We start from the raw sequence: 11,635 nt of genomic DNA, 5'->3' as shown, positions 1-11,635 counted from the left end.
ACTATGAAGGTAGAAGAACTGATGGGGTCACTTCGTACCTTTGAGTTAAATCAAAAGATTCGTCAAAAAGACAAGCCAATCTCTTCCAAAGAAAAGGAGAAAACCATAGCTTTCAAGAGCACTGAAAAGGAAGTCTCAGATGATGAAGATGGTGATAATGAAATGGCAATGCTTGCAAAGAATTTTCGAAAATATATGAATAAAATAGGAAACAAAAAATTCAATGGCAAGATGTCAAAAGGTAACCCTTCTTCTCTTAAACCTTTTCAAACTAATAAAAAGGGTATTCAGTGCAGGGAATGTGAGGGATTTGGTCACATCCAGTCTGAATGTGCAAATACTTTGAAAAAGAACAAAAAAGGTATGATTGCTACTTGGAGTGATAATGACTCTGAAAGTAGTGAAGATGAGGAAGGTAATGTCGCTCTCACTTCTATTTTAACTGGTTCTAAATCTGAAAATAAAAAAATTGTTTGCTTTAATAATGTTTCAAAAGATGAATAAAATTCTGATAGTGATGAATCTGAATTGAATGATGAGTCTTTGAGTGAATCTTACAAAAAAATGTATGGTTCATGGGTGAAAGTGTGTTCTGAAAATCGGTCATTGGTAAGCAAAAATAAAGATTTATGCCTTGAAATTAAACAACTTACTGATTTGAATGAAAATTTGGAAAAAGAAATAATTTCAAAAAATGTTGAAATTAATAAGTTGTCTAAAGATTTGGATACTCTTGAGAAAAATGTTAGAATGCTTAACCCCGGTTCAACTATTTTTGAGAATATACAGAATTCAGGTCAAAGAAGTCATGTGGGACTGGGTGCTTCAAGTTCTCAAAAATCAAAGAAAACTGTCTTTATCTCGGCTGGAATGTTATCGTCTGATGTTCCTGTTGCATCCTCAGTGAAATCTGTTGTATCCAGTACTCGGTTTGTTCCAACAGAAAGGACACAGTCAGCAGGTAAATACAATGGTAAATCCGAAAAATTCATTCCAATCTACCATTTTTGTGGTAGGAAGGGTCATATTCGTCCTAAATGTTTTACTCTTATGAATTTTGCTAAAAATGAATATTTTGAAAAATTCAATTATTTTGATGATTTCAAAAGAGTAAAAAAGGAAAATGTTCAATCAAAGAAAATATGGATCAAAAAGAATAACTGTTTTGCTGGTTTTACTAGTGAATATGATAGATCTGCTTCTTCATATTTTTGGTATTTTGACAGTGGTTGTTCAAGACATATGACAGGTGACAAGTCTATTCTTACAGACATAAAACCTATGCATTGTGGGTCTGTTACTTTTGGCAATGGAATTGAAGGTAATGTTCTCGGTATGGGTACTCTTAACTTTGAAGGGTTGCCTAGAATCAAAAGAGTGTTACTTGTGGAAGGTCTTAAAGCTAATCTTCTAAGCATAAGTCAAATTTGTGATCAAGGTTATACTGTTAACTTTGATAAAGAGAATTGTTTTGTGTTAAACAAGAATGGTGAGAATGTTCTTGAAGGTTATAGATCTAATGACAATTGCTACACTCTTCTGCCATCTATTATGTGTCAATCTGTTGTGAGTAATAACACTGATATGTGGCATGCTAAACTTGGTCACATAAATTTCAAAACCTTGAAAAAATTGTCACATGCAGGGAGTGTTCGTGGTTTACCTAAGTTAGGTAAAGAATCTGATGGTAAGTGTAAAAGTTGTCAACTTGGTAAGCAATTGAAAATTACACATAAAAGTGTTTCTGACATAAACACTTCGAAAGTTTTAGAATTGCTTCACATGGATCTTATGGGTCCAATTCAAATTGAGAGTTTAAATGGCAAAAGGTATATTTTTGTTTGTGTGGATGATTTTTCTAGATATACTTGGGTGGATTTCTTGAAAGAAAAATCTGGCACTTTTGATGCATTTAAAACTCTTTGCTTGAAATTAAAAGTTGAAAAAGACTGCAACATTGGAAAAATTGTTCGTATAAGAAGTGATCATGGTAAAGAATTTGAGAATTCTGTCTATAATGATTTTTGTAAGTCTGCAGGTATCTCTCATGAGTTTTCAGCTCCCAAAACTCCTCAACAAAATGGAGTTGTAGAGAGGAAAAACCGCACTCTTCAAGAAATGGCTAGAGTGATGCTAAACAGCAAAAAATTGACTAAACGATTATGGGCAGAAGCAATTAACACTGCTTGCTATATCATAAATCGTGTTTTTCTTCGTCCAGGTACATCTAAAACATCTTATGAAATTTGGAAAGGTAAGAAACCAAGTGTGGCTTACTTTCATGTTTTTGGATGTGTTTGTTACATTTTGAGAGACAGAGAAAATCTTGGTAAATTTGATGCTAAAAGTGATGAAGGTGTTTTTATTGGATACTCCACTAACAGTAGGGCCTATCGTGTGTATAACATGAGAACCCAAACTGTAATGGAGTCAGCTAACGTTGTTATTGATGATTCCAGGGATTTTTCTGAGTTTTCTACTGAGGAAGAAATTGAAAGGTTTATTGATGAACCTACTGAAAAACACGAAGAAGCTGGTGTCAGTGATACTACTATTGAAACTTCTGGTCCATCTGTTCCAACAAATCTCGAATCCGATGAAACAGATTCTGGACAGACAGAAAAGAAATTTCCAGATATTATTTTGGATGAAGTCCAAAAGGAGCCATCAACCAGAGTTAAGTTAAATCATCCAGCAGATTTAATTCTTGGAAATCCAAAAGACAGCATGGTAACACGAAGAAGGTTTAGTAATGTTGTTCAATTTGTTTGTTTCTTATCTTTAATTGAGCCTAAAAATGTGAAAGAAGCTTTAACTGATGAAAATTGGATTAAAGCTATGCAGGAGGAATTGGAACAATTTTTTAGAAACAAAGTGTGGATCCTTGTGCCAAGACCGTTGCATACCAATATTATTGGCACAAAATGGATTTTCAAAAATAAATCTGATGAATTTGGTACAATCGTGCGAAATAAAGCAAGATTAGTGGCACAAGGGTACACACAAGTGGAAGGAATAGACTTTGAAGAAACATTTGCACCTGTTGCAAGACTTGAATCAATTAGATTATTATTGTCTATTGCTTGCTTGATTGGTTTCAGGTTGTTCCAAATGGATGTCAAATCCGCATTTCTCAATGGGATCTTGAATGAAGAGGTATACGTTGAACAACCCAAAGGGTTTGAAGATCCCCATGCACCTGATCATGTTTACAAATTGGAGAAAGCTCTATATGGTTTGAAGCAAGCCCCTCGGGCTTGGTATGAGAGACTCTCTCAATTTCTTGTTTCTCATGGATACAAAAGGGGTGGAGTAGATAAAACTCTGTTTATCAAAAATATTAAATCTAACATAATTATTGCTCAGATTTATGTTGATGATATTGTGTTTGGTTCTACTTCTGACAATGAGGTGCAGGTATTTGTGAAACAAATGAAAGAGGAATTTGAAATGAGCATGGTGGGAGAATTGACCTATTTCTTAGGTTTACAAGTCAAGCAATTAGATGAAGGCACATTTATTTCTCAAAGCAAATATGCTAAGAACTTGGTGAAAAAGTTTGGACTTGAAAGTTCAAAGATGGCCAAAACACCAATGGGAACGACTGTGAAGCTATCCAAAGATGAAAATGGTGTCAAAGTGGATCCTACACTGTATAGGAGCATGATTGGTAGTCTTCTTTATCTCACTGCTAGTCGACCTGATTTGAGTTATAGTGTTGGTGTGTGTGCCAGGTACCAAGGAAATCCCATGGAGTTTCATGTTGCAGCTGTCAAAAGAATCATTCGATATGTTCATGGAACTGCTGATTATGGTATTTGGTATTCAAAAGAAACTAACCCTAATCTAGTGTGTTTTAGTGATGCTGATTGGGCAGGTAACACTGATGACAGAAAAAGTACTAGTGGAGGATGTTTCTTCTTGGGAAATAATCTTGTTTCTTGGCACAGCAAGAAACAGAATTCTATTTCTCTCTCAACAGCTGAGGCCGAATACATTGCAGCGGGAAGTTGTTGTGCACAACTTTTGTGGATGAAGCAAATGATGATGAATTATGGGTTTGATCTTGACACTTTAACTATTTTTTGTGATAATACAAGTGCAATTAATATTTCAAAAAATCCTGTGCAACATTCTCGTACTAAACATATTGATATTCGTCATCATTTCATAAGAGAATTAGTTGAAAATAAAGTTCTTGTCTTGGAATATATTGAAACACATAAACAAATTGCAGATATTTTCACTAAAGCTCTTGATTCGGTTCGCTTTGATTTCCTCCGAAAATCTTTGGGGGTTTGTTCTCTTTAAATTTTCTTGCTATGGTGTTGTCCGCTTGATCTAATGTGTGTTATTTTTTGTTAAGAAAATTGTTAATCAATTTGAAAATTTTGTTGTGTGTCAAGTTGGATAATCTGTCTTGTGTTTATGAATCTTTGGTTGTATATTCTTGAGAGAAATTTAATCAATTCCTCCTAGGCATATTCGAGTAAATTAATCAATGTTTAATATTTGAGCTTCCTTTTGTGTAGCATTGTTTCAAGCTCCTGTGCAAGAATAGAGCTACCTGCATCAGTGTGTGAAAGCCGTCTTTTGAGTAAGTTGGAACTTTGTAATTCGGAGTTATGAAGAGGATACGCTACCATAGAAAAGGGCTACCACTGGTGTAGTGTGACAGCGTCTTCATGGGTTACCATTATTTTAATTTCGAAAAAGACTTATTTGTCATTGGGCAATGTTCCCTTGCATACACTGTCACACACTTATGCTTGAAACAATGCAATAAAAATTGTACACAGTTTTAAAAAAAAAAAAATGTGTGTAAGACTCATACATGTTGTTTGATTCACTTAAAGAATATGTGCTTGTGACTGAATTGTGCTTTATTTCTCTCGAATATTCTTTCTAAATTTTTCATTTTCACAAGTGTTCTTATCTTTGATTTACACTAACACTTATTTTTTTTGCTTGATTTTATTCTTATCAGGATGACTCTCTTTGATCAAAGCAGATTATTTTTGGGTTGAGTTTTTATTTTTGTTCATATATATAAAATAATAAATGATAATAAAAAATTAAAAAAAAAATGATAATCAAGGAAATTCATGGTGGACCGAATCATTGTGGTGATTATGAGAATTTATGCATTTAATTGTGTGATTTAATATATTCTTTGTCTCCAAGGAATCTATTTTTGTCTTCTTTCTCTTTTTGGAATATCATGATGTGTATCTTTATTGTCTAGTATTTTGTTTAGGATTTTGATTAAAAAAAAAAAAGAAAAAAAAAGAGAAGAAAAAGTCAATAAGGAGATCGTGTGGGGTATTTTTTTGGTTACCTTTTTTGGTTTGAGAGTTTTTGAATAAACTGAAATTTAAAAAAAAAAAAGGGTAAGTTGTTTGAAGATCGTGTGTCTTCAAGTTTGTTTCCTTTTCTTGTTTAAATTAAAACATTTTTTTTAAATAAAAAAGGGAAACCTCTTTTTGCCGTGGGTATTCTTTTTGGGTAAGTATTATATTTAAAAAGGCATGCCATTACCCTATTTCATCTCACCCACGATTTCATTCAGTTATTTCTTCTCCTTCTAATTTTTTTTTTTCCTTTCTTTCTTCTCTCATTCTCTTGTAAGTGCTTTCTGTTTTTCAGAGAAAACAATGGTGAGAACTCGTGGTGCCTCCTCCAAGAAGATCCCTGTTTCTCAATCCCAAAAGGTGCCATCTCCTTCGCCTCCTCCGTCTGTGTCAACGGCGCCTCTTTCTGGTCCATCAGCTCCCACATCTGTTGGGAAGTCCTGCAAATCCAAGGCTCGCAAGAAGGTGTTTTCGCTCTCTCATGAACATCCTATGGTGTTTCCAGATATCTCTGCTGACATTGTTGCACCACCATCTGAAGTGGTGGTGCCCTCTCGAGCCAAGGACCATTCTCCTCTTCCGTTTGATTCGTCTTTGGAGGCTAGGGAAAAATCGAAATCTGTTTCCTCCTCTTCCAAAGCTGCTGCTGCTGGATTGCTCAAATTGCCCTTGAAGCCGAGTCAGTCCAAGAAAAATTCTGTGACTCCCAAAAGGAAATTGGGGTTGGACGCGTCTCTTTCTCCTTTGTCTGCTGCCAAGAAAAAATTGAAGGCTCATCCCCCTTCATTGTCCTCCTCCGAATCTGATCCTGAGGAAGATAAGTCCGAATCTGAAGCAACTCATGATACCACATTGTCTGATGAAACGGTTCCTGACATTGCCGAATCAGAGGCTGAGTCTGATGAGCCAGAAAAAGAAGACACTATCCCCTCTGAACAAGAAGCCGAATCTGACTCAGACCACATTGCATCTCCTTTGCCATCCAAAGCTAAAGGGAAGAAACCTATTTCTGGTTCTACACCTTCGCCAAACACAGTCAGGTGTAAATTTCAAACCTTATTCTTCCATTTTTTGCTATAATGATAATGCACGTGATATGGTTCTGTATGCTCAACGAAAATTTATCATTGAAAGAAATTATGTCTTGAGTGATCATCGTCCTTTTGGTGTGCTAACAATGCTTCAAGATCGACAATGGACAGGTTCTTTGGTTAAATTTTCTGGTTTTGTGGATAGAATAGTCAAGGAATTCTATGCCAATATTACTAATGAAATTATTGAACCTTCATCTCCTCTGTATAATAAAGTGTTTGTTAGGGGCCATTGGTTCTCTTTTTCTCCTCAAGACATTGCTCTTGCTTTGTGCCTTCCCCTTACTGTCGAGGATGATGTTGATGGTGCTTCTCTTGACAAGGACATGGTTATCACTGAGTTAGTCGGACAAAAAATGGTATGGCCATCTAACACAGTCATCTCCGTCTCCAATCTCACCTACACTTATGCTGTTCTCCATAAGTTTGCAACAACAAATTGGAAGCCCACATCTCACACGGCCACTATCTCTTTTGATATGGCATCATTTTTGTACAAAGTGGGGACCGGTCTTGGTTTAAATTTGGCTTCGGTTATTCATGATCAAATCATTGGGTTTCGCAAAGGTAACAGGGAAAACTTGAATCTTCCTTTTCCTCAAGTTATTTATAAAGTGTTGAGTATGCAGAAAAAAGATCTCCAACGTGATCAAGAAGACTTGGTGGCACCCACTACTGCTGCTTCCTACAAGGCCTCTGCCCCTCCTACTGAAGCCACTGCTGCTCCTTCCTCCAAGAAAGTCAAGCCCCAATCTCTGAAGATTGCCTCGGATGACATTCCTCATGCCTCCTCCTCTGTTGCCACAGATTCCGGACTTGTTGCAACAGAAATAGCTGCTGTCCGAGCCTCTGTTGACTCTTTGACTGCTCGCGTGATGTCAATTGAAGGTCTACAACGTTCTGTGTTGGAGGTTGTTCGATCTCTGTCTAAAGATCCAGTTGTTTAGTTTTATTTTAGTTTTGTCATTTAAACATTGATACTCTTTTTTGTTATTTTGTTTTATGGTTCTTTGGCTTCTTTGAAAGACACAAAGGGGGAGAGTAGATTTCCAAAAACCTGTTTGTTTGCTGTTTTGTTTAACTCTGGACCTTCTTATTTTGAGGGGGAGTTAAGTCTAGTTTATTTTCATGTTTGTTATAAGTTCATGCATGTTTGCAGGGGGAGTTCTTTCTCTTTACTTATCACTAACATTTGTGTTGCAGGTTTTTGAATTAATTTTGTCTATCAAATTGCCAAAGGGGGAGATTGTAAAATCCTTTATTGGCATTTTTGATAATTATGACAAAATTAATTAAAAGGATATTTTCGAAATTAGTAGTTTCCTCTTTTGTAATATTTTGTGGTGAATTTCAAAAATGGGTAGTTACTTGTTTTGTAATATTCAGATTTTTATTTTATGTGTTAATAAAATAAATATATATATTTTCCTATAAAAGAATATCTTTTTCTTGAATTGGAAAATTATTATTTATTTATCTGAATTGGTTACCCAGAAATCGTGTACAGCTTGCAATAATAAAGGATATATTGTTTCCTTATTTATTTAAGGAAACTGGGTTGAAAATCTGTCCAGGTTCAATTAATCTGTTTGAACGGATTGCCAGTCTGTTTGAACAGATTCTGACTTTCCTGTTTTGGAAGATTTTCCATTTATTGGCTGTTTGATTCCTGATTTGTTTTCCACGACCTAAAGGGATTCTAAACAGTATTTAATCATCCTTAAGTCGTTGGTTTTTGATTATCTCTCTTGGGTATTACTTTCCAAATATTTTTTAAGTTTTAGAGAGAATTTTTATTATGTGAAGAACTTGAGTCCAGCAAGTTCTTAGTGGTTTATTACAGTGTACTTCTGTATTGTTTTCCTTTGTGTTAATTGTGCAGGTTGAACACACTTGGACATTGGTCATCAAGCTTCGGGAGAAGTCTTGTTCGTGAGTCACTTTTCGGGAGGAAAAGTGCAAGTGTTATGATTTGAAGGGAGTTCAAGATCTTAGCACTTCAGAAATTTGATTAGAAGTTTAGAATACAACAGTTGCGACAAATTCAAGAGGGAGTCTTTATTTGTATAAGTCAATTTGGTTTTGTAATCATTTAGATATTCTTCTAATAAATTTCATTCTCTGGGCGTGGCCTCGTGGACTAGTAGCAATCTGCAAAGATTGCTGATACCACGTAAAAATTCGTGTGTTCTTTACTTTATGTTCGTTTTTATCTTCTGGTCACAAACTGTTTAAACATATCTGGTATCTGTTTAAACATTTCTGTAACAGTTTAATAATTAATTATTTAATTTAAATAATTAAGTTGGTAATCATAAAAAACGGAATTTCAATATGCATATTTAAATCGATTCATCATTAAATTTATAGAAACAGTAGTGCAAAAAATAAAAATAAAATAATATTTCTAATATATTACTTTCAGTGTATATTTTTAATTATGGCTTGAGCTTTTTTCTTCATTATTGAGATTTCTGCAAATGTTTTATTTGTATTTTGTAAGAAGATCTCTCCGTTAGTTGTATTATATTTATTTAGAAAATGACGTGACACAATTGTGATCACTCGGTTACTTAGTTGTACCATATATATATTTATTAAAAAATAGAGGTGGCACGATTTCTTTTTTGGAATGACATGCACATCATTTACTTTTTATTGCATGAACATTTTTGGCAATATAAGATTTAAGAAGGTCCATATTAGGGAAATACTTTTAGACGTACAAAACCTATCATAAATATAGATATTAATTGCATTCAGCTACCTAGATCCTAAGCAAAGCCACTGGCCCAGGCGGAGATCTCATGGTTTTGGCAATATCTTTGAGAAGAAATTTCTGAATTTTCCCAGTTGAAGTCTTGGGAAGTTCGTCTCTGAAGACCACAACTTTGGGCACCATGTAATGAGGCAGCTTCTCTCTACAATACTCCACTATCTCCTTCTTATTCGGTCTCACCCTCGTCTCTTTCTTCAATGCTATAAAAGCACACGGTGTTTCGCCCCAGAAATCATCGGGCCAAGCTACCACCGCTGCCTCGTCCACCGCCGGGTGGTCGTAAAGAATCGACTCTACCTCCACGCTGCTTACGTTCTCTCCTCCACTTATGATCACGTCCTTGGACCTGTCCTTGATCTCCAAATACCCGTCGGGGTGCATGACTCCCACATCGCCTGTGTCAAACCACCCGTCGTCGCTCAAAGCTTTCGCTGTGGCCATTGAATCTTTAAGGTAACCCAGCATGACGCAACTACCTCTCAGCACTATTTCTCCCATTGTTAAACCATCTCTCTTCACACTTTCTCCTGAATTTCGATCAATAACATCAATTTCAGTCATTGCCCCTGTCTTCACTCCTTGCCGCGCCTTAAGGCGTGCTCGCTCTGTCGCTGGCAGTTGATTCCATTTCTTTTTCCAAGCGCAAGACACGACGAGTCCGGCAACCTCAGTCAACCCGTACGCGTGACTGACTATGAAACCGAGCGCCTCAGTTCGTTCGAGTACCGCAGCAGGAGGCGGAGCCCCTGCAGTTAGGATTTGAACTGGGTTCTTCAGAGTTTCAACGTTTGGAGTGTTTGATAACATGTTGAGCACCACCGGCGCTCCACCCATGTGAGTCACACCGTGCCGTCGGATGAGGTCGAAGATGGTGGCGCCATCGAATTTCCGGAGGCATATGTTTGTTGCCCCGATTGCCGCTGTCCCCCACGTGTAACACCAACCGTTAGCGTGAAACATAGGCAGTGCCCATAAGAACACCGGCTGTTTGGGCACACTCCATTCGAGAAGTGAGTCATGTGTGACCATGAAAATAGCTCTGTGGCAGTGAACAACTCCCTTTGGAGCCGAAGTCGTTCCAGAGGTATAGTTTAGCACCACGGGATCCCATTCGTTTGCGGGCTTTAACCACTGAAATTCAGGATTCCCACTCTCTACTAGATCCTCATACTCACAATGGAAGCTATCGATGAGGTTTAAAGACGAAGATGACGAAGAAGGGACCTCGTACTGATCACGGATTAGAACGAGGCGGGGAATTGGAGTGTTTAGTGGGAACCTGGAGATGGCATCGAGGATTAGATCAACGGAGTGTTGGTCAACGAAGACAAGCTTGGATTCGGAATGAAGGAGCATGACGGAGACGATGCGAGCGTCAAGGCGGGTGTTGATGGTGTTGAGAACGGCGCCGGCCATGGGGACTGCGAAGTGGAGCTCGTACATGGCTGGAACGTTGGGAGATATGACGGATACGACTTCACCTCGCTTGACTCCGAGCCATGTTGCGATGGAGGAAGCCACACGGAGACAACGGGTGTTCGTCTCTGACCACGTATAAGTGGTGCGGTTGTATACTACAGAAGGGCAGTCGCCGTAGACGATAGCTGCTCTTTCGAGGTAACCGAGCGGAGTTAGATGGGATGAGTTTGCCGGGTTTGGCTTTAGCTTCTCCATTGCGAGTTGATGAAGTATTGTAGCGCTTTTGACTTTTATAGAAGAGAATTGCTAAGGGCAGTAATGGTGAAGGAGGTGACTACATTTTAATTTAATTACATTTTTATTTAATAATTACTATGAGATATCCTAACCAACTTAATACCTCACCTCATTAAATGTTGGACACCTTAAGTTACAAAATAGCGACACTTTTTACAAAATTTTAATGATGTATTTGTTTAAATGCACTAAAACTCGATTGACATTGTTTGGTGTATTATCAGTACAAGAAAATAAAATGACTTTTACGTACTAAATGTTTATACCATCTCAAATGGGAGATGTAAATATTATATTATATTTAGCACAAAAAATAAAATGTGATATACATGACACAACTTTTAGTACTTTGCTCCAATGCATAATTTTGAAATTTGGTGAAAAAAAATAATATTTCATTCATTTGATATTTCATTGAAAATATACAAAAAAAGTAATAATTTTAATTTATATTTTATTGTTATAGTTAATAATAATAATAAGGTAAAAATTCTAGCATTTAATGTTCATATATAAAAATAATACTAAAATAATAAAAAAGTATAACATTTATGGTGATGCAAAATATACATCAGATTATATTGTATGCCAAATTTGGCACAACTTTTAGCATGTATCAAATTTGTCATAACTTTTGGCACACCATTGGAACAATTGTTTTTGTAAAGTGTGATATATTTTAGCACTATATCACTAAT

The 11,635-nt window shown here is 36.4% G+C and overlaps 2 protein-coding genes across 2 annotated transcripts; one reads left to right on the top strand and one right to left on the bottom strand.

Annotated features, from left to right (window-relative positions):
• The first annotated feature begins 870 nt into the window (after positions 1–870).
• On the top strand, positions 871–7,389 carry LOC133784867 (uncharacterized). The gene is made up of 3 exons (XM_062224139.1): positions 871–961; positions 5,647–6,391; positions 6,486–7,389. The coding sequence occupies exons 1-3, from the start codon at positions 871–873 to the stop codon at positions 7,387–7,389; spliced, it is 1,740 nt and encodes a 579-aa protein (XP_062080123.1).
• Positions 7,390–9,061: 1,672 nt separating this feature from the next.
• Positions 9,062–11,020, bottom strand: LOC133783904 (probable CoA ligase CCL11). The gene has a single exon (XM_062223503.1). It carries the CDS (start codon positions 10,893–10,895, stop codon positions 9,210–9,212), a length of 1,686 nt encoding a protein of 561 aa, XP_062079487.1. The 5' UTR covers positions 10,896–11,020; the 3' UTR covers positions 9,062–9,209.
• Between the last annotated feature and the right edge of the window lie 615 nt (positions 11,021–11,635).

The sequence above is a fragment of the Humulus lupulus genome, chromosome 6, assembly GCF_963169125.1.
Source record: "Humulus lupulus chromosome 6, drHumLupu1.1, whole genome shotgun sequence".
Taxonomy (NCBI): domain Eukaryota; kingdom Viridiplantae; phylum Streptophyta; class Magnoliopsida; order Rosales; family Cannabaceae; genus Humulus; species Humulus lupulus.
Note: the sequence above shows the minus strand (reverse complement) of the source record. Positions and strands in the feature narration are given on the sequence as shown.